Source organism: Lethenteron reissneri, unplaced genomic scaffold (genome assembly GCF_015708825.2).
Source record: "Lethenteron reissneri isolate LAM-NWPU_2019-01 unplaced genomic scaffold, ASM1570882v1 scaffold_569, whole genome shotgun sequence".
Classification (NCBI taxonomy): Eukaryota; Metazoa; Chordata; class Hyperoartia; order Petromyzontiformes; family Petromyzontidae; genus Lethenteron; species Lethenteron reissneri.
Genome location: NW_026892091.1, coordinates 9,354 through 32,176, shown reverse-complemented (window position 1 = coordinate 32,176; position 22,823 = coordinate 9,354). Strand labels below are relative to the sequence as shown.

The 22,823-nt window shown below is 48.4% G+C and overlaps 1 protein-coding gene across 1 annotated transcript; it reads right to left on the bottom strand.

Annotated features, from left to right (window-relative positions):
* Positions 1-17,851: 17,851 nt before the first annotated feature.
* On the bottom strand, positions 17,852-18,461 carry LOC133339928 (uncharacterized). The gene has a single exon (XM_061548039.1). The coding sequence runs from the start codon at positions 18,431-18,433 to the stop codon at positions 17,858-17,860; it is 576 nt and encodes a 191-aa protein (XP_061404023.1). The 5' UTR covers positions 18,434-18,461; the 3' UTR covers positions 17,852-17,857.
* Positions 18,462-22,823: the final 4,362 nt, after the last annotated feature.

Below are 22,823 nucleotides of genomic sequence, written 5' to 3'. Positions count from 1 at the left end.
AAAGGAAAGGAATGTTAATGATATGTAGCTGCAGTTACTCAACAACCACGTAGAAAACTAAAGTATAAACTACATAAAAAACTAAAGTATAAATTGCATAGCACCATCAGTATACTTAGTATACTTACTATACTCTACACTAAGCTGAGTTACTAACAACAAGTAATAAATGTATTACTTGTTGTTAGTAACTCAGCTTAGTGTAGAGTATAGTAAGTATACTGATGGTGCTATGCAATTTATACTTTAGTTTTTTATGTAGTTTATACTTTAGTTTTCTACGTGGTTGTTGAGTAACTGCAGCTACATATCATTAACATTCCTTTCCTTTGTTACTGCTAATCCCTGCACCCCCCCTTGGTGCTGTTGATCCTGCATAATGCATGGGCATAATATGACTTTGAAACCCCCCCCGCCCACCTCCTACGCATTTTCCATGTATATGCTAAATTCCTCTTCATATGCACATTCTTTTGTTAAGGCGCTCTTTCTTCCACCTCCAACGCAGCTTATATATAAGCTCCTAGCTTGGCATTGTCTCATTCTTCACCTGAGGACGGCTGCTTGCGTTGTGGCCGAAACGTCGTGAGAATTGTTTTATTATGTTTTATTTTTATTATTTTATTACTTCCCTTCTACGTGACTTTACCGAAAGAACCAAGAAGGTAGGAGGTTAGTTGGGTAGTGCGTGAATGGGTGGGTTAGAAATTGAGGGAGTGGGTTAGTCACTGGGTGAGTGAGTGGATGGGTGGGTTTGTGAGCTTTGGTTAAGAGATTGAGTCAGTAGCAGGGTTGGTGTGTGGTTTAGAGATTGAGTGGGTGGTTGGGTGAGTGGGTGGTTGGGTGAGTGGGTGGGTTAGAGATTGAGTGGCTCGGTGAGGGAGTATTGGGTGGGTGAAGTGAGTTGGTGGGTCGGTGAGTGCGTGGGTGGGTGATTCAGTAAGTGGGTGAGTGAGGGGTTGGGTGAGCAATGGGTTGAGTGGGTGTGTTTTTTGTTCGTGAGTTTGTGGGTGGGTGAGTGGGTCAGTTAGTGGTTGGGTGAGTAAGTGGGTGGGTGAGCAAGTGAGTGAATGGGTGTGTTGGTAGGTGAGTGTGTAGCTTGGTGAGTGGTCATAGGGTGAGTGGGTGGGTGAGAAAGTGGTTAACTGAGTGAGTGGTTGGGTGGATGGGTGAGTTGTTGACTGAGTGGGGTCAGCGAGTGGGTGGGTGAGTTGATGTGGGAGGTTGAGTGGGTAAGATAGTGTGTGAGTGAGTGGATGGGTGAGTCAGAGAGTGAGGCGCCAAGGTGGTGAGATGTTCACTGCCTCACCTAGTATACAGGAGATTGTGGATTCGATCCCGACCCTGTCGCCTGTATATTTGGAGTTTGCATGTTCTACACATGGTCGCGTGGATTTTGCTGCAGGTCCTTCGGGTTTTCCCCTCTGCATTTAGAATCAACATGCATTTAGAGGATTTGGCTGCAATAAATGTCTATGTGATAAGCCACTTCGTTTATCTATAATTTGTTCACTGGTCTATTCTGAAAAGGATCTATATAGCTCAATGGGCCTTACCTGGTGAAATAAAAAGTAGTTTAGTTTAGGGGGTAGGTGGCTCGTTGGGTCGGTAGGTCTGTTGCAGGTCGAGTAGGTGGCAGGGTGAGTGGGTGAGTAGGTAAGTGGCTGGGTGAGTGGGTGGACTGGTGAGTGTGTGAGTTAGAGATAGAGTGGGTGGATGGGTGGGTGTATGATTGGGGGAGTGAAATGGTGAGTGGATGGGTGAATGAATTGTTGAGTGAGTGAGTCAGTGAGTGGGTGTGTAGGTGGGTGCGTGGGTAAGTGGTTAGCAAGGTGTGTGGGTCTTTGAGTGGGTATGTGGCTGAATGGGTATGTGGCTGAATGGGTATGTGGCTGAATGGGTATGTGACTGAATGGGTATGTGGCTGAATGGGTATGTGGCTGAATGGGTATGTGGCTGAATGGGTATGTGGCTGAATGGGTATGTGGCTGAATGGGTATGTGGCTGAATGGGTATGTGGCTGAATGGGTATGTGGCTGAATGGGTATGTGGCTGAATGGGTATGTGGCTGAATGGTATGGCTGAATGGGTATGTGGCTGAATGGGTATGTGGCTGAATGGGTATGTGGCTGAATGGGTATGTGGCTGAATGGGTATGTGGCTGAATGGGTATGTGGCTGAATGGGTATGTGGCTGAATGGGTAGGTGGCTGAATGGGTAGGTGAGTGGGTATGTGGCTGAATGGGTATGTGGCTGAATGGGTAGGTGAGTGGGTGGCTGCGAGTCAGAGTGGAGCCCCATGGTGGCGAGATGTTAACTATCTTACCTTTTGTACAGGAGGTTATGGATTCGGTCTCGATCTTGATGCCTGTATATTTTGAGTTTGCATGTTCTCCTCGTGGTTCATGGATTTTTCTCCGAGACCTCTGGGTTTTTTGTGGCCACGTTGCTTCTGAATAAGATTTATATAGCTCCGTGGGCCTTGCCTTGTAAAAAAAAAATTAGCTTACAGTTGGGTGAGTGGGTGGTTGAGTGCGTGGGTGGGTGAGTGAGTTGGTGGGTGGTTAGGTTAGTAGGTGAGGGGCTGATGTGAGTGAGTTGTTGGGTTAGATATGGAGTAGGTCACAGTGTGAGTGGGTGGGTTGGTGCGTGAGTTGGTCAGTGAGTGGGTGGGTGAGTTGGTGGGTGGGTTGTTGGGTGATTGAGTTGGTGAGTGCATGTGTAGGTGGGTGCGTGGATGAGTGGTTTAGTGAGTGGGTTAGAAATTGAGTGCGTGGCAGGGTGAGTGGGTTTGTGAGTCGGTTAGTGGGTGGCTTTAGTAGTTGAGTGGGTGAGTCAAAGAATTGAGCGCCACGGTGGCAAGATGTTAACTACCTCGCCTACTATACAGAATGTTGTGGGTTCGATCCCGACCCTGACGCCTGTATATTTCACTCCACATTTGGAAACATGTAATAAGAGGAATTGGGTGCAATAAATGTTTACAGTGACTTTGTTGAACTATCATTTGTGGCGAGGATGCTTCTGAAAACAATCTTTATAGCTCAGTGGGCCTTACCTGGTAAAATACCGCTGGGAGGAAGAATATCTCACATTACCAGAAGAGATAAGGACTACACATAGAGTGGGTGATTAACTGGGTGGGTCTGTGAGTGTGGGTCAGTGATTGAGGAAGTAGGTGAGTGAGTGTGTTAGAGATTGTGGGTGATAGGGTAAGCCATGGGTGACGTGAGTGGGTGTGTTGTTTGGGAGTGAATAGACGAGTGGTTGGGTGAGTGGCTGGGTGAGTGGGTGGGTGGGTGTGTAGGTGAGTGGGTTAGAGATTGATTGGGTGAGTTAGTGGGTGGCTGAGTGGGTGGGTGGGTGAATGGGTTTAGAGATTGAGTGGGTGGTGGGTGGTTGGGTGAATGAATGGGTGGGTGGGTTTGTGAATGGTTGAGGTGAGTGAGTGGGTGGGTCAGTGCGTGAGTGGGTGTGGGAGTGGGTGAGAGGTGGGTTGGTGAGTTGGTGAGAGGATTAGTGAATTGGTGGGTTCGAGATTGCGTGGCTGGGTGAGTGAGTGGGTTAGAGATTGAGTGGGTGGCAGGGTAAGTGGGTGGGTTGCTTAATGGGTGTGTGAGTGGGTGGATGAATAGGTGAGTGGACAGGTGCATGGTTTAGTGGGTGAGTGAATAAGTGAGTGAGTGGGTGAGTGGATTGTTGCGTGAATGTGTGGGTGGTTGAGTTTTTGGGTAGATGGGTGTGTGAATATGGGAGATGAGTTCGTGTGTTAGTGGGTGGGTGAGTCGGAGAATGAGGCACCATGGTGCCGAGATGTTAACTACCTCGCCTAGTATACAGGAGGTTGTGGATTTTATCCCAGCCCTTCCGCTTGTATATTTGGAGTTTCTATGTTTTCCCCGTGGTCGCGTGGAATTTTCTCCAGGTTGTCCCTCCACATTTGAACATGCATTTGTATAATTTGGTTGCAATAACATTCTACGTGAAAAGCCACTTAATTGAACTGTCATTTGTGCTGAGGTGGCTTCCGACAAAGATCTATAGCTCAGGGCCTTACCCAGTAAAATGAAAACCAATTAAATATTCGTTTATTGTGTGGATGAGTGGGTGCGTGCGTGAGTGGGTGCGTGGGTGGATGAGTGAGTGGATGGGTTGATGCGTCGTAGGTGAGTCGCTGAGTGAGTGAGTGGCTGGGTGCATGAGTGTGGGTTAGTGATTGAGTGGGTGGCTTAGTGAGTGGGTCAGTGTATGAATGGCTCAGTAGTTGAGTGAGTGAGTGGGTGATTGAGTGAGTGGGTGAGTGTGTGGGTTAGTGGGTGGGAGAGTCAGACAGTGGGGCGCCACGGTGGCGAGATGTTAAATACTTCGCCTGGTATGCAGAAGGTTGTGGGTTTGATCCCGACCCTGACACCTGTATATTTCCCTCCACATTTAAAATCAACAAGCATTTATAGGATTTGGCTGCAATACATGTCATAAGCCACTTCGTTGACCTATAATTTTTAACCAGGTAATTTCTGAAAAGATGTTTAGCTCTGTGGGCCTTACCTGGTAAAATAACCACAATTTAGATTTAGTTTAGTGTGTTGGTGAGTGGGCGGGTGAGTGCGTGGGTGGGTGGGTGAGTGGGTGAGTGGGTGAGTGTGAGTTGCTCGGTGGTTGAGTTAGTGGGTGGTAGTGGGTGGTTGAGTTAGTGGGTGGTTGAATGTTTTGGTGGTTGAATTATTGGGTGGTTGAGTGGTGGGTGGGTGGGTGAATAATTACGTGGTTAGTGGGTGAGTTGCTGAGGGAGTGGTTGGGCGAGTGAGTGGGTTAGAAATTGAGTGGGTGGCATGGTGAATGGATGTGTATGTGACTGGGTGAGTAGGTGAGTGGCTGGGTGAGTATGTGAGTGGATGGATGAGTGAGGGGGTGAGTGGATTTGTGGATGAGTGAGTGTGTGGGTAGCAGGTTATGTGGGTAGTGGGTGGGTTATAAATTGAGTGAGTGGGTTAGTGACTGGGTGAGTTGTAGTTGAGAGAGTCAGTTTAAAAGTGAGTTGGTGGGTTAGAGATTGACTGGCTCGGTGAGTGAGAGCTGGGTGGGTTAGTGAGTTGTTGGGTGGGTGAGTGTTAGTGGGTGGATGATCGACTGGGTGGGTGGTTGAGTGAGGAGATGGGTGGGTGGTTTGCAGTGATGTGTGGTGAGGTCAATGGCTGGGGTGACACTGGCTTGTGTCAGAGCCAGATTCACACACTCAGGGGGACGTGGCCTCACGGAGGGGGGCGTGTTAGACGCATCCTCCTCAGTGATGCAAATGTGATGGCTGCCTCCCCTGGTGCTTTTTCATTGCAGTTTCATGACGAGACCAGCGAGCCTAAATATCTTAATACACATACGTGAAATAAGTTACCTGGAGTATGGAAGGCGAGGACATGAAATGAAGGGGTCTACAAACATTACATTGGTGACATACTGAGATAGTAGCAGGCACGCGCTTATTGCCCGCGCTCCATCCAGTTACTGAGGGGTTGCGCAATCAGGGGAGGCTGAGCTCGTCGCTGCCTCGCCTCTCGTCTCTTCCTGTATTTGCAGTGGAGCTCCGCAAATTTGGCAATTTTGACTATAAAAATGATTGGAATCGTACAGAAATGACATTTATAACACAGATCAGTGGAAAAATCTTAATTTTTATTTTATTATTCTCTTTTTTTTTTTTATTTTCCTAAAAACTATTGTCATTGGAGTATGACAGGTGAGGCTCTGCCTCCCCTGACCGCACGTCCCTGGTGGGTTGGTAGGTTGGTAGGTTGGTGAGGAAGTGAGAGAGTTAGTGGGTACGAGATTGAGTGGGTGGCTGGCTGAGTGGTTGAGAAGATGGGTGTGCGATTTCATGGGTGAGTGAGTCGGTGAGTGAGTGGGTGAGTGGGTTTTGTATGGGTGAGTGCTTCAGTGGGTTCATGAGTGAGTGGATGGGTTATTGAGTGAGAGGGTGGGTATTTGAGTAAGTGGTGTGCGTGAATAGGTGAATGGGTGGGTGTTTGAGTGAGTGAGTGAGTCGGAGAATGGGGTGCCACGGTGGTGAGATGGTAACTTCCTCACCTAATATACAGGAGGTTGTCGATTCGATCCCGACCCTGTCGCAAGTATATTTGATTGTGCTTGTTCTCCTCGTGGTCGTGTGGATTTTTGTTCCAGGTCCACGGAGTTTTCCCTCTGCATTGAGAATAAACTTGCATTCAGAGGATTTGGCTGCAATGCATGTGTAGTATTCTTGAATGAGACCGACACTTCGTAGAGGCCACACGCTTTTATTCCGATAACACTAGTCCTCAGGACTCACTGGGGAAACAGTCCCACACACACAACCTAGGGAGGTACAGCCTCCGGCTATATTCTCATTTCTCTCCTTCCCTAGCCTCCAGCTACTCTGTTACTCTCTTCCCTAGCCTACAGCTACTCAGCTACTCTCTTCCCTAGCCTACAGCTACTCAGCTACTCTCTTCCCTAGCCTACAGCTACTCAGCTACTCTCTTCCCTAGCCTACAGCTACTCAGCTACTCTCTTCCCTAGCCTACAGCTACTCAGCTACTCTCTTCCCTAGCCTACAGCTACTCAGCTACTCTCTTCCCTAGCCTACAGCTACTCAGCTACTCTCTTCCCTAGCCTACAGCTACTCAGCTACTCTCTTCCCTAGCCTACAGCTACTCAGCTACTCTCTTCCCTAGCCTACAGCTACTCAGCTACTCTCTTCCCCTAGCCTACAGCTACTCAGCTACTCTCTTCCCTAGCCTACAGCTACTCAGCTACTCTCTTCCCTAGCCTACAGCTACTCAGCTACTCTCTTCCCTAGCCTACAGCTACTCAGCTACTCTCTTCCCTAGCCTACAGCTACTCAGCTACTCTCTTCCCTAGCCTACAGCTACTCAGCTACTCTCTTCCTAGCTACAGCTACTCAGCTCGTCCTAGCCTACAGCTACTCAGCTACTCTCTTCCCTAGCCTACAGCTACTCAGCTACTCTCTTCCCTAGCCTACAGCTACTCAGCTACTCTCTTCCCTAGCCTACAGCTACTCAGCTACTCTCTTCTTTAGCCTACAGCTACTCAGCTACTCTCTTCCCTAGCCTACAGCTACTCAGCTACTCTCTTCCCTAGCCTACAGCTACTCAGCTACTCTCTTCCCTAGCCTCCAGCTACTCTGTTACTCTCTTCCCTAGCCTACAGCTACTCAGCTACTCTCTTCCCTAGCCTACAGCTACTCAGCTACTCTCTTCCCTAGCCTACAGCTACTCAGCTACTCTCTTCCCTAGCCTACAGCTACTCAGCTACTCTCTTCCCTAGCCTACAGCTACTCAGCTACTCTCTTCCCTAGCCTACAGCTACTCAGCTACTCTCTTCCCTAGCCTACAGCTACTCAGCTACTCTCTTCCCTAGCCTACAGCTACTCAGCTACTCTCTTCCCTAGCCTACAGCTACTCAGCTACTCTCTTCCCTAGCCTACAGCTACTCAGCTACTCTCTTCCCTAGCCTACAGCTACTCAGCTACTCTCTTCCCTAGCCTACAGCTACTCAGCTACTCTCTTCCCTAGCCTACAGCTACTCAGCTACTCTCTTCCCTAGCCTACAGCTACTCAGCTACTCTCTTCCCTAGCCTACAGCTACTCAGCTACTCTCTTCCCTAGCCTACAGCTACTCAGCTACTCTCTTCCCTAGCCTACAGCTACTCAGCTACTCTCTTCCCTAGCCTACAGCTACTCAGCTACTCTCTTCCCTAGCCTACAGCTACTCAGCTACTCTCTTCCCTAGCCTACAGCTACTCAGCTACTCTCTTCCCTAGCCTACAGCTACTCAGCTACTCTCTTCCCTAGCCTACAGCTACTCAGCTACTCTCTTCCCTAGCCTACAGCTACTCAGCTACTCTCTTCCCTAGCCTACAGCTACTCAGCTACTCTCTTCCCTAGCCTACAGCTACTCAGCTACTCTCTTCCCTAGCCTACAGCTACTCAGCTACTCTCTTCCCTAGCCTACAGCTACTCAGCTACTCTCTTCCCTAGCCTACAGCTACTCAGCTACTCTCTTCCCTAGCCTACAGCTACTCAGCTACTCTCTTCCCTAGCCTACAGCTACTCAGCTACTCTCTTCCCTAGCCTACAGCTACTCAGCTACTCTCTTCCCTAGCCTACAGCTACTCAGCTACTCTCTTCCCTAGCCTACAGCTACTCAGCCCACTCAGTTCCAGCGGGGCGGCATCCTTGAGGCTTGGGGGTCCAGGATCTCCGGCTCTCCTCCTTCAGCTTCTCCTCCGATCGACCCCTCCGCTCTCCGGGAGCCGTCTTATATATCCCCTCTCTCTGAGGGACGGGGATGTCTCGGGCCCTGGCTCTCGCCAGCCCCCTCCCCTCAGAGCCGTTCCAACCACCTCTCGTCCCTGTCAATCCGGGCCGGTCCAGACCGGTACGTACCTCTCCCCTAGCTTGTGTGACCTGTGTGACCTGTGTCAACCTTGGTGTCAACCTTGACCACCACACATGTGTAAGTGATAAGCCACTTAGTTAACCTGTCATTTGTAACAAGGTCGCTTTTGAAAAAGATCTATATAGCCCTGTGGGCCTTACCTGGTAAAATAAAAACAGTTTAGTTTTTGTTTCGTGGGCGAGTGGGTGAGTGAGTGAATGGGTGGGTTGGTGGTTGGGTGGTTGAATGGGGGTTGGGTGGGTAAGTTGGTGGGTGTTCGAGTCAGTGGCTGGGTCATTGTGTGAGTGTATGGGTATTTGAGTAAGTGGTGCGAGTCAGTAGGTGAATGGGTGGGTGTTTGGGTGAGTGGCTGGTAGGTGGGTGAGTAAGTTAGTGTAGGAGGTTGAGTGGGGAAGTTAGTGTGCGAGTGGGTGGGTGAGTGAGTCAGAGAATGGGGCACCATGGTGGTGAGATGTTAACTACCTTGCATAGTATACAGGAGGTCATGGAATTGATCCCGACCCTGCCGCCTGCATATTTCGAGTTTGCATCTTCTCCCTGTGGTCACGTGGATTTTTCTCCGGGTCCTCTGGGTTTTTGCATTGAGAATAAATTTGCATTCAGAGGATTTGTATATGTGATAAGCCACTTTGTTTACCTGTAATTTGTAACAAGGTCGCTTTTGAAAAAGATCTATATAGCTCTGTGGGCCTTAGCTGGTACAATGAGAAATAGTTCAGTTTTCGTTTATTGGGTGGGTGAGTGGTTGGTGGGTGATTGATTGAGTGTGTGGTTGGGTTGGTGGGTGAGTGTGTGAGTTAGAGAGTGGGTGGGTGTGTGAGTGGGGGAGTGAATAGGTGAGTGGGTGGGTGAGTGGAGTCTAGAGTGAGTGAGTGAGTGGGTTGGTGGGTGGGTCGTTGAGTTAATGAGTGGGTGTGTAGGTGGGTGCACAGGTAAGCTCTTGAGTGGCTGAGTGTGTGCTTGAGCGAGTGAGTTAGCGGTTGAGTGGGTGGCAGGGTGAGTGGGTTTGTGAGAGGGTGAGTGAGTGTGGGTGGCAAGGTGAGTGGGTGGCATAGTGAGTGGGTGAGTGAGTGTGTGGGTGGCTTTAGTAGTTTAGTGGTTGGGTGAGTCAGATAATGAGGCACCACAGAGCGAGATGCAAACCCCCTCGCGAAAGCCGACGTGTTAAACTGGTATATTGGAATTCGTAGGTTTGACCCCAACCCTGATGTCTATATTTGGAGTTTGCATCTTCTCTCGTGGTCACGTCGATTTTTCTCTGATTCCTTCGGGTTTGTTTAACACGTAGACTTTCGCGACCAATATCATCCATAATAGAGGTTTCTTTTTTGGGTTAGATCGCGTAAATATTTAAATGTGTCGTTTAAACCCACCACCACCCGACACAGCCAACTAGTAAGGATTGTCAGAACATGCCAATTTGTAACTAGTACAGCACACGGTGTGTTGGAGAGTCAAGCCTCAACATTTACAATCTGAGTACGACGTTTCGCCAGTAATTACAACTAGCTTCATCAGGCGACAGCCAGATTTGTGGAGACATTCACCTGTTTCGTTCCTTATGTAGAGGCGTAGATGTGCTGCCTGTTTTTATCATTTGCCGGTTATCATTCGCCTGTTGTCAAGTTAAAAGTAGAAATAGTTATTATTGTTGTAATCACGTTATAAGAAGAAATAATTGTTATTTCGTTAAAAGTAGAAATAATTATTGTTATCAAGTTCTAAGTGGAAATAATAATTACTGTTCTCATTCGCCTGTCGTTTCATTTGCCTGTTGTTATTTTTCGCCTATTGTTATCAAGTTAGAAGTAGAAAGTTATTATTATTGTTATCATTCGCCTGGTGTTGGTAGTGCACGTCTCTAATCCAGCACTGTGGAAGGTAGCGAGGGTTGGTGAATCACCGCACAATGATGTTGGCAAATCACCTTCCCGTGGGCGTCGAGGTGCCATAACCTGACTCGCCAGGAGAAGGCAGTAGAGCAAGTGGACTAATCGCCATCTTCACCTGTACAGGGATAGAGTGTTTCACCCTCGCACGCATGGGTTTTCTCCGGGTACTCCGGTTTCCCCCACTGGTATAAACACTCGTCATTAATTAGCGCATAATGCCTCCATAGAGGACCGCAGAGCTTGGACAATTGTTGGTACTGGCTCACCACGTGGCTTCCTTCCTGCACGGCTGTGGTTCCTCATGCCTCTGAGTCGTTCTTGTGCGCGCTATAAAACTTTTAATTATTACTATTATTCGCCAGGCGGTGGTGTTGCAAGCCTGTAATCCAGCAGTGGAAGGCAGCAAGGGTGAGTGGATCACACAGTGAATGTTGTGAAACCCCCTTTCCGTGGGCATCGAGGTGCCTCCTCCTGGCTGGCTGGCCAGGAGAAGGCAGTACAGAAAGTGGGATAATCGCCATCTTTGCCTGTACGGTTTAAAGTGCTGCCCCCCGGGTTTTCTCCAGGTGCTCCGGTTTCCCCCACTTGTGTAAGAACTCATCATTCATTCGTCGAAAATGTAAAAAAAACAATTCAGGACCCGACTGTGACTCAGTGTGGATTTCCTGGACTAAGTCTATTTTATTATTATAAAGAATTAAAGGGGCTGTTTGATGACACGACTAGAGAGCTGGCTTGCACTGCAGGGAACTTAATATTCAACTTGGATTCCGCAACCCTCAATGGCCATTTTAAGTTAAATTTGTGCATGTAAGACTCGCACAAACAACCATACCCAGAAACCCATAGACTCCAACAGAGACCCATACATTCCTACAGACACTCAGACTCACACAGCGACCCCATACAGAGACCGATAGACATGCACAGAGACCCAGAGCCTCACACAGAGATCCATATTCTCAAAGGCCCAAAAACTCACACAGAAATCCATAGATTCGCACAGAGGTCAATAGAATTTGAATTTGAATATTTATTTATACTGGAGGAATCTGATAAGCTATAACGATCTGTTTTCACAGACGTCCAATCGGGTGGGTCAGAAAATAACAACAAAAATACAATACAAAAACATCACAGGAAAGGTAAACAAATTGTTTCGAAATATACAAATTAAACTGAACTCTTTTTATCTTACCATAGACTCATACAAACATGTTGGACTCGCACAGAGACCTTAACCACTAAACATCGAACAATTAAAACCCTCTAAACTTCTAAACCCCTAACTATCTAAATCCATAACCATCTAAACCGCTAACCCTCTCAACCCCTTTACTGTTACAACCCTAATCTTTAAACCCCTCGCCCTCTAAAAGCTTAACCTCTAAACCCCCAAAACTCTAACCATCTCAACCCCTAACCCTCTAAATTCCTATACCCCTAACCCTCAACCCCTTTACCCTTAAAACCCTAACCCACCAAAACCCTCACTCTCTAAACCCCTTATTCTTTTAACCCTAACCGTCTAAGCCATTAAAAACCAAACCCTCTGAATCCCTAACCCTCTAAACCTTGAAACCCTAACCTTCTAAAACCCTAAATCCCTAACATTCTAAATACCAACCAATCTAAACCACAACCCTCTAAAGAACTAACCCTCTAGACCCCTAACCCTCTGAACTCATAACCTCCTAAATCCTCAACCTCTAAAACCCTAACCCTCAAAACCCTAACATTCTAAAACCCTAAATCTGTAACCTAATTTTCGATTTAAAGCTTTCGTGACTGCAGGGATTCATCTTCTAACCTAATCCCAACACATTTAAACCTCTACCCTCTAAAGAACGAACCCTCTAGACGCCTAACCCTTAAAACACCTATGCCCCTAAAATGCTAACCCTCTAAACACATAATCCACTACACCCGGAACCCTCTAAACCCATAAAGGTTTTTTTTTGTTAGATTATGTAAATATAAACGTGTCGTTAAACCAACCACCACCCGAAACAGCCAATTAGTAAAATTTGTCACATCAACAAAAAGTGCCATTTAGTGTTGGAGACTAACCCAAAAAAAAACTTTATTATGGACAATATTAGTTGTGAAAGTCTCGGTGTTAAACCCTCAACTCTCAAGCCACTAAACACCTAACACTGTAAATCACTAACCCTTGAAACCCCGATACCTCTAAACCCCTAAACACATACCCTTATAACCTCAACTACTAACCATCTAAACCATTCAACATCCAACAACCTCTAAACACGTAACTCTCTAAACTTTAAAGCGATTTGAAGCGTGTTTTATTTTGGGGGGGGGGGGCAGAGCTTTGTGACGTCATATTTAAGGGGGGGGGGTCTGACTTTTCGTGACGCCGCGTGACGAGGGGGGGTGGGGGTCAAAAATCGTCCAAAATCGCGTGACGTCATTTATGGACGGCCCCTCGTTCGCTCGAGTGACCTGGGAAGTGAGCTCACTCCCTGACACCACACTGCGTGTCCCCGTTTTAAATTCAAGTGGTGAATGAAGAAAAAAACAAGTAGACTGTTTTATCAAACAGTCTGAAGTGTTAATAGACTGATATTATTTTTGAACACTTCAGACTTTTTTAATAAACATTGTCAACTTTAGAATATCATTGGTGAGCAGCTATGAGCTAAATTGGATAATGATTCACACTTGGTAATAACGTGTGCCTCTTATTACTGGCCATTGAAATGAATAAACATAACTTAATCAAATACATGTTATGTAATAAGTTAGAAAAGTAAAAAAGTTTCGTCCCGCGGGACTGCCGGCTGAAGACCACCACATTCCCTATCAGTCATTAAAGGTTGTGATCATACTTCACCACGCTGGTCATGTTAGTCGTGCCCAGGAATCCAACTCATGTGGCCAGGTTCAGACAACAGTGCGCTAACCACTACGCCCACTGCTCCACCCATTCTAACCGTTGAGGTAATAAGTAATATTTAAAAGTACTTTTTTAAAAACACGCTTTAATGAAATGTACCGTATTCGTAATGGCAGAACTCCACGACTCCAGGACGTGGCCCCGAAGCTTGCCATCACGTCAGGGGCCGTGCTGATTTACAGCCAACATCAGTTGAGCGTGGACAATGAGACCCAAGCCGAAACATAACATATAAAAAATTATGTTTACAAATATATATTTTTTATCTTTTTTATGATAGAATATAGTATTGTCATCAGTATGACATAAATATACCAAGTTTTGCAGTCGATACCACATTGGGAAGTGGGTTAAAATTCAGTTACAAGATTTTAGGATACGACAACAACAACAGACAGAGTGAGTTAAATAAAAGCGTGTAATAATACAAAGACATCACGTTTCTAAGCATCTAATGAACAGCGGTGTTCGGGCGGCAAGAAGCAGTTCATGGGAACGCTGCGAGTCGCAAGAGGTCCTTTCCCCGAGCCCTGCGCGATGAACGAATGAAATGGACAGCGCCTTCACTCAAGACGCTTGACGGAGCTCACGACACGATGACGCCATAAAAATGATGGCTCTGATCCTTGAGGTTTGCAGGACGGCTCCTGGTTCGTCATCCCCATATCTTCGGCAGTCGCAGGCTGGAGGTGCTGATGGAGCCGAGGGAGCCGACGGAGCCGAGGAGAGGAGGCCGTGATGGCGGGAAGGAGGCTGTGATACTCACTCATCTTACACTGACTCACTCACACAACATACACTGACTCAGTCATACATCTTACACTCACACAACCACTGACCCATTCACTGATCATACACAATTCACTCATCATACACTCACTCATCATACGTTGACTCACTCATTATACACTCACTCACACTCTCACTGACTCACTCACTCATCTTACACTGACTCAGTCACTCAACATACACTGACTCAGTCATACATCTTACACTCACTCACACAACCACTGACCCATTCACTCATCATACACAATTCACTCATCATACACTCACTCATCATACGTTGACTCACTCATCATACACTCACTCACACTCTCACTGACTCACTCACACATCATACACTAACTCATCATATGCTGACTCACACATCATACACAAGGAGTGTCATGCTGCCAGCTATGGCTACAAGTTCGGTCGTACATGTTATGTATATCGTTTATTGTTAAATTAAGAATCACAGTTCCTATGGTTACTGTTACATTGTTTTTATAGCTTTATTTTGGTGATTTAGAAAACATATGGTTAATCTAAATTGTCTTATGGTTGTTTGTTGTTTGACTTGCATCACACTGTGATTTGTGCCCACAGGGTTGTAATACGTTTTTTTTGGAAGATTTGCTGGTTTATCGAGGATGTTTCTTTTCTCTGTTCATATTTTGTTTGTTGCGGTTGCACCCGACTTAAGAGCCGCATGGCTCACAGGGCTATACCAAAGAAATGAAAAATTAAATGATAAGTGGTGAATGTTAAGGCTTTAAAATGCAGTAACACGTTTCATTTGCTTCTGTGGAGCCAGTAGTTGTATCATCAGCTGCGTCTAGGGATACTTTTACATCGTTAATAGGCACGTTAAATCGTGCAATCGTCCGAAGATGAAAACTCGGGCAACAATATTAAACTCGAGTCAAGAAGAACTGCTTGAAGCAAGATGTAAATTAGGTCGCACAATCCGAGAACATCTAACGGTAACGACACTGTCTGATCCCAAACTATTTTATTGCACAAACGTGGCGATTGGATCTTAAGAATATAATCATTCGACTATCAGCCTCGGTTCGTGCATCTACAACATATTTATCAACATTATTCAATGAAAATCTGATATATTAGACAACAAACCGACTAAACAAACAATTCATGAAATCATCAACATCAGGCCACCTTCAATCAAATAACTAATTACAATGCGTACGGCAAATACATTGATCAAGCTGTCATAGATTTATACCACAAGGCATTCGATGATATGTCCTGTATACACCATCCGTAGTTAGCGAGTCTTAAACAACGAGGAATGTAAATAATCTGTGACTGAATAACACGAGCAGTGAAGGTAACGCCGCATCACCATCGTGGTAACGAATTCAGAGAGAATATCAACCCTAAACAATTTACACATTTACATTGCGCTGATTACATTGTCCTGGTTTTCATATAACAAAAGTAGATTTTACATTTTATCAAAGATTTTATCGAGCAGTGCAAAGCTAGGAACAAATTGACGACAGTTTACGAGAACATGTGAACACAAACGGTACCAAAATTGAGTACGTTGATGAATCTTCTTGGTTCTTTCGGTAAAGTCACGTAGAAGGGAAGTAATAAAATAATAAAAATTAAACATAATAAAATTATTCTCACGACGTTTCGGCCACAACGCAAGCAGCCGTCCTCAGGTGAAAACCAGGTCCGTCGAGGCGACAGTCTGAATGAAACAGCACACGAGCTTGGAGCATATATATAAGCTGGGCGCCTTGACAAAGGAATTTGCATATCAAGAGGAAGAGCTGCAGCAGCAACTGCAGCTCCCTTTGATGCTGTTAATCCTGCATAATGCACATGCATATGTAGTACTAATCACATTCCTGCATTTCCCATAAATATGCTAAATTCCTCTTGATATGCAAATTCCTTTGTCAAGGCGCCCAGCTTATATATATGCTCCAAGCTCGTGTGCTGTTTCATTCAGACTCTGTCGCCTCGACGGACCTGGTTTTCACCTGAGGACGGCTGCTTGCGTTGTGGCCGAAACGTCGTGAGAATAATTTTATTATGTTTTATTTTGATTATTTTATTACTTCCCTTCTACGTGACTTTACCGAAAGAACCAAGAAGATGAATCCCTGCAGTCACGAAAGCTTTAAATCAATATTACGTTGATGAATTTAACCATTATGGTCAAACAATCTCATTTGTATGAAAGACGGGAACGACAAATGCTACAATTATCTACAGATGTTATACAATGTTTTGGTTCTTTCGGTAAAGTCACGTAGGTAGAAATACAAATTTATTTAATTTAAAATTGTATTTTATTTCTACCTACGTGACTTTACCGAAAGAACCAAAGAGTATGGATTCCTGCAGTCACGAAAACTTAAAATTAAGATTATACAATGTTGTTTGGTCTATAAAAGAATTTCTGAAAATGAGACGAGCCATTAAAGTGCCTTCAATGAAAAGAACTTGCACAGATTGCGCCCCTTTTAATTTACAGATGCCATTCACATATTTATATCTAAACCACGAGCGGTCAAAGATGACCCGTCGAGATGACGAGATGAACCCAAAGCATCCGGAGGCCGCGACGCGACGGCTGCAAGGAAAGCGCGGAACGGAATCAACTCGGGGGAGGCGTTTGCCCCCCAGTGTGGAATCACAGAGCGACAGCCGCCGTCGAATGTGAAACTCCAGTCCGCAGTTGAAGACGATGCGGATGTTCCCTCGCAGCGAGAGGCACGCGCAGTCGCGGGGCGCGTGCACGTGGACGCGACCGCGTTCTCTTCTGCTGCTGCTTCGTTCGTGTGGCTGCTGATGCAGGTGCACAGCAGACGACTGAAGTCAAATCCAGGTGGGCAAGCCCAGATCACCGCGTGAGAAGAAGCAGTGGTAGTGAGTGTATCGCTGCGACGTCTCCGTCGTGTTTGTGGACCGGGCATTGCGTCGTTACACGTTGCACGGTCTGTTCTGGATGGCCACAGTCGCAGGCTCCTGGAGAGTTTCTAATTTAACATTTGTGCATCAGGGTGTCCGCATCTACTGCCGTGGTTTGTGCAGTTGATGCGGTTGAGGGTGGACCGTGAGCAGCTTCGTGGAAGACCAAACCCAGCGATCTCTGCATTGAGTCTTTCACAACAAGCTGTTTCACGCATTGGTTTTTTTCCGGTAAAGACACGTATGTAGAAATAAAATAAAATGTAAATTAAAAAATTTAAATGAATCACGACGTTTTGAACGCAACACAAGCGCTCATCATCAGGTGGAAATGGGGTGAAACATATAGCGAGGGAACACACAGGGGGACACCACGTACATGGCACACAGAGAACGGCAAACTACACATAAGCAAATGCAACAAGAAGATGGGAGACGAGAAACTCAACAGACCTTGGAACCATCACGTGATGCAAACCAGTCGGCCAACAACACAGTTAGACACTCACCTGGTTGACCACGTATTTCAAAGACTGCTAAATCTCTCGTGTTCATCATCTGGGCTGAACATGCCAACGTGAAAACAGAGGACAGGGACTCGTGAACAGACACGAGGTACATACACAGAGAAGACACACAGGGAAAGATATACTTCTGGGCAGCCCCGAGGGACAACCAGAGCAACAGCGCACCAAGAGACATCCACACATGCAGAGGCACACACAGCGAGCTGTTTGTTTGAATGACGGCGTTCACTCGAGTGAATTCGTGACCAGTGGACACAACTCGAAGCCCCCCCCCCCCCCCACGTGCACGAGAGACGCCGCCTTGGAGTGACACCGCCGCCGCTGCTGCCGCTGCTGCTGCCGAGCCGAGCTCACTTTGTCCCCGAGGAGGCTCTGGAGTTGCTGATGAAGCGGGAGAGCTGCCCCACGCCCTCCAGGAGGCCCTCTCCGGTGCGGGCGCAGCAGCCCTGCACCAGCCACTCGCGCCCGTGCCGCGTCTTCACCGCCTTCACCGCCTCCGCCACCTCCGCGGTGGCCGCTGCCCGCGGGAGGTCCTGCTTGTTGGCGAGGAGCACGAAGGGCACCCGCGTCATCTCGGGGCTGTCCAGGATGGCGTCCAGCTCCGCGGGAGCCTCCGGGAAGCGCTCCCGGTCCGCGCTGTCCAGCACGAAGAGGAGCCCGTCCGTGTTCTGGAAGTAGTGCCTCCAGAGAGCGCGGATCTTCTGCTGGCCGCCCACGTCCCACACGGTGAAGGTGACGTTCCTGATGGGCTGCACGGTCTCCACGTTGAAGCCGATGGTCGGGATGGTCACCACGGATTCGTCGAGCTTGAGCTTGTACAGGATGCTGGTTTTCCCGGCCGCGTCCAAACCCAGCAGCAGCACGCGCGCTTGCTGAGTGAACATTCCGCCCAGCAGCGACGCCACTCGCGACGCAAGGAGACCCATTGTCACCGCTCGGCTCGGGCTGCGCCTCGGGTCGTCGTGCCGACAACTCCCCCCGGGCGAGCTCACGCGGGCACCTGCACGCGACGCGCTCCCAGCAGCAGCAGCAGCCCCTCGGCACCACGTGCAGGATGACCACGACGAAGACGGATCTCGTGCCGAGCTCGCGTCGGGGATGTCCCAATCGTCCCTTGCGATGACTGCCGCCGTCTGACTCGTCACTGCCGCGTTTATATCGGCGGCGGTGGAGGCGGTGGAGGCGAGAGACGGCGGTGACATGGCCCCTGGTGAGCTGGAGGTTCGTTCGTAGGCGCCACTGCCACGTGACGGCCCTTCCCGGCGCTCACCACGGGGACACGCGGCGACTTGTGTATCACGCGGCGCCTCCTCCTCCTCCTGCGCCGCCCGCGCGGAGGCCCCAGGGCGGCGGTGGCGGTGACGGAGCCCCCAGGGCGCGGGGGGGGGGGCGACCCGCAGCTGCCCCCCCCCCTCACCCCTCTCGCGTCGCTCGGCCTCGCCCGCGATCACCACGCGTGGCCACGTACGGTGCGGAAGAAGTTCAACTTACACACACAGATACATACATACAACATACATACAACATACACACACAGTTACATACACAGTTACATATACAGATACATACACAGATACATACACAGTTACATACACAGTTACTCACACAGTTAGACACACAAATACATACATACAACATACATACACGGGTACATAGATCTAATCACAGTTCCATACACACATACATGCATAGATACATACATACACAGATACATACACAGTTACATACTACACGTGTTTTGGGTTAAATCGCGTAAATACAAATGTGTCGTTAAACCCGCCACCACCCGACACAGCCAACGAGGAAGGGGTTTGTCACGTAAACAGAACGTGGCCAATTCGTGACGAGCACCGCACTAACCGGTTGTGTGCTGGAGAGCAAATCCACAACATTCACAACGAACTTACAGACTAACACACACACAACACGACGCGCAATACGCGCAGCTGCCATGCCCGGACAACAAACACAACAACGACGCCTCGCGACACGCGAGGCGTCACTCTGGATTATCAGTGACAAGCGTTAACCAATTCGTGTTGAGTGATTTAGATGATAATTTTATTATTTTTCTCGCGCAAGTCCAGACTTGCTGGGGTCTCGCCTGCGCCGCCTGTGGTGTGCGTGCACCTTGGACTCGCCGTGTCCGCGTGCTGCGCTGACGCTCCCCACGCACATTCGACATTTCTCCTGCACGGGATCCATGCTCCGTAGCCCGTGCCCGCTGTCAACGTCTGCCCTAGGGGGGGGGGGGGCAGCGAAGAGGTGGAAGTTGGAGAGGGATCCTAAATTAGCACCTCGGACTAGCTACGTACGGTGCGGAAGAAGTTCCGCACGCAGGCCAGTACAGTGCTGACAGGAGGCGGTGGCAGAGGTGGTAGTGGTCTCGCGTTGTCTGTCGAGGTTGAAGGTTTTTGTTCAAGCCGCTGGGAACTCTCAGAGGCAGGGGACTCGGGGGCCGTCCATAAATGACGTCACGCACCTGGGGGGGGGGGGTCAGACATGTGTGACGATTGGGGGGGGTGGGGTTGATAAATGTGACGTCACATCAAAATGCGCAACTTTAAATAAATATAGACAACACGTTCTACTTAATTAAATAGACTTTTTAATAAATGTTTTCTCCTAAAACATCAGAGTGCAGCGCCACATTAAATACACACTACAATGACAATAGTTTAAACTTTAAACTATTGTCATTGTAGTGTGTATTTTTCAGTTTTAATATTTTATCTTTTTTCACTTCTCCGACCAATCATATTTATCTTTATGTTGAGTTTCATAGTGTCGACGTAAATTGTATTCTTTGAACACAGACACTATGTTCTGGCATATCAGACACACAGCTCTTTCCTTGTACTGCATGAAAAAGTAATCATAAGTCCACTGTTCTTGAATATCCTACACTCCGAGTCAATTTTTCTCTTTCTTGACATCATTGTTTCCAAGGGAGTCAAAATTGCTATTAGTAAAATACCAATATACATATACAGCGCTACAAAAACAATATACCAGCAATAACTTGCCCACACAGAGACATACAGACTGCACTGCCCATCAATGCTGTCTGATTGGGGGAACTCCGCTTTTACCCCAGGCTCACACTGGTGCGGGTGCCATTAAAAAGTTAATTACACCTGCAGTTTTGTTCACAGATCGCAGTGCGATCTGCGAACTCGCATAGGAATCTGATCGCATGGGGGAGAAGACCCATGCGATCCGATTCCACTGCAGGAAAAAAGAAGGCACATGTGCCTTTTTTCTTCCGAATCTAATGCAAGTTCAGCCATACAAGCATATGGCTGAACTCGCACTGCTCAGAGATCGCAACAGTATGAACCGGGGCTTACACAACATACAACATATAACCTCATACAACTGAATAGCAATCAGAATATAAATGCACTTACTGTCATTTAAATTGGGTTTCCTACTCCTCGGCTGTCTGTCACTGACCAGCACGGGAAAACAGCAGGCAGCCCCTCCAGAGATCAGAGATCACTCTATTATTACCCCTCTATCATTTACTCAGCACACAGGAATATCACTGGGAGTGGAGCCGAGGGGCAAGTGAGTGAGCTGAGGGAGGGAGAGCCAGTCAAGTACAGGCCAGGGGAGGGCTGGCAGCCTTAGGCCTGGGGGGCAAGTCCAGTCAATTGGCCCATTGAACCATTCACCAGCGCAGCCCAATGAGTGCCCACCGCCGCAGCTCAATCAGTGCTCACCGCCGCAGCTCAATCAGTGCTCGCCAGCGCAAGCCAAATCAGTGCTCGCCACCGCAGCCCAATGAGTGCCCACCACCGCAGCCCAATTAGTGCCATGGGCCGGATAAATGTCCTCGGTGGGCCGCATGTGGCCCGCGGGCCGTAGTTTGAGGACCCCCTGGTGTAGTTTATCGTGTCGTGTATAGTGTAGTGTGTAGGTTAAACGTTGAGTTTTCTAAGGGCACCACGGGGTGACCAGCCCCTCCCACCCAGCCCCACCCCTCCCACCCCCCACCCAGCCCCACCCTCACCCATCCAGCCCTCCCCCTCCTCCCCCAGCCCCTCCCCACCCCTCCCCTCCCCCAGCCCCTCCCCACCCTCCCTCTCACCCAGCCCCACCCCTCCCACCCCCACCCTCCCCTCCCCATATGCACGACAGACAAATAATCCCTGGTGGGCAGTGTGGAACCTGTTGTTCCTACCGGTATAACAGTGGGAAATATCTGAACCGGTCCTGGGCCTCCCCATGGTCGACTCAAACCTCAAATGAGTACCTGATGCAGTGTGTAAACATCACCACGAGGGAGACAAATGCGGCTGGGCATGGTGTTGGCCACCCACTCCCTGTTACTGTGCCAGTCCTCATTAGGTGCTCACTAACACCACTTGCCTCAAAAATCTGTTAAGGCTATGAGGGGGATTTTTGTCTTTGTACAGTGGCATTGGCTACGTATAAACTGATAACTTTGAACGGAGTTTATAATACAGCATGGCCTATGTGTAACGCATCATATACCGTGTACACAGCACCATGAAAGTGTGTGCCGTATAATACAGAGTATGTGTAAAGGAGCATAGCCTGTGCACGTACTGCCAGCGTTACTTTGAACTGAAACATGGCATGGCCTGTTATGTGTAGAACAGCATTTCTTGTGTATATGTAGTGGGTTCCCACGGAGACTGGAGACGTAGCTTAGAGGCAACACGGTTTATTTAAATCTTATAACAGAAGCCCCTTTTACTCCCACTACTTGGGGAGGTATGGCCTCCGGGCTAACGTGCCCTATCACTGGGGCTACGGGCTCTGAGTCCTCCGACTAAGGGTGGCCTAGGGGAGGCTATGCTGTACCCGACCCAGCCAAGGTGCGGGTCTCGACCACTGGTCCGTGCTCGGCCCCGGCCCATTAAAGGACGTCGGGTCCCGGGTCCAGGGTCCCAGGGTCCTTGCCTAGCCGGTCTTCATTCTTCGTCTTCAGAGCACTGCCTCGGGCCGTCCTGGGGTCCGTTCTTTTTACCCACCTCGGGGACTCTCCACCCCCGGTACTGCCCCCTTTCTGGAACCTTCCAGGTGGCTCTGGAATAACCCCCCAACCCCTCACCTGGGTCGGGGGGGGGGGGACTCGGCCTCTCACGGTCCCGGTTCTCTCTCTAACTCAGGGTGGCACCCCCTGCAGACTCGTGCCTGCAACTACAGGTAAGCATACAGTGTGGTGTGTGCTTTGCATTTCCGACGCTACATATACAGCAAGAAATACTCTACATAGAAAGAGCATGGCATCTGTGTGTGTGTACTGCATGACACACGGTGTTCGGTGTGTAATGCACAGTGATG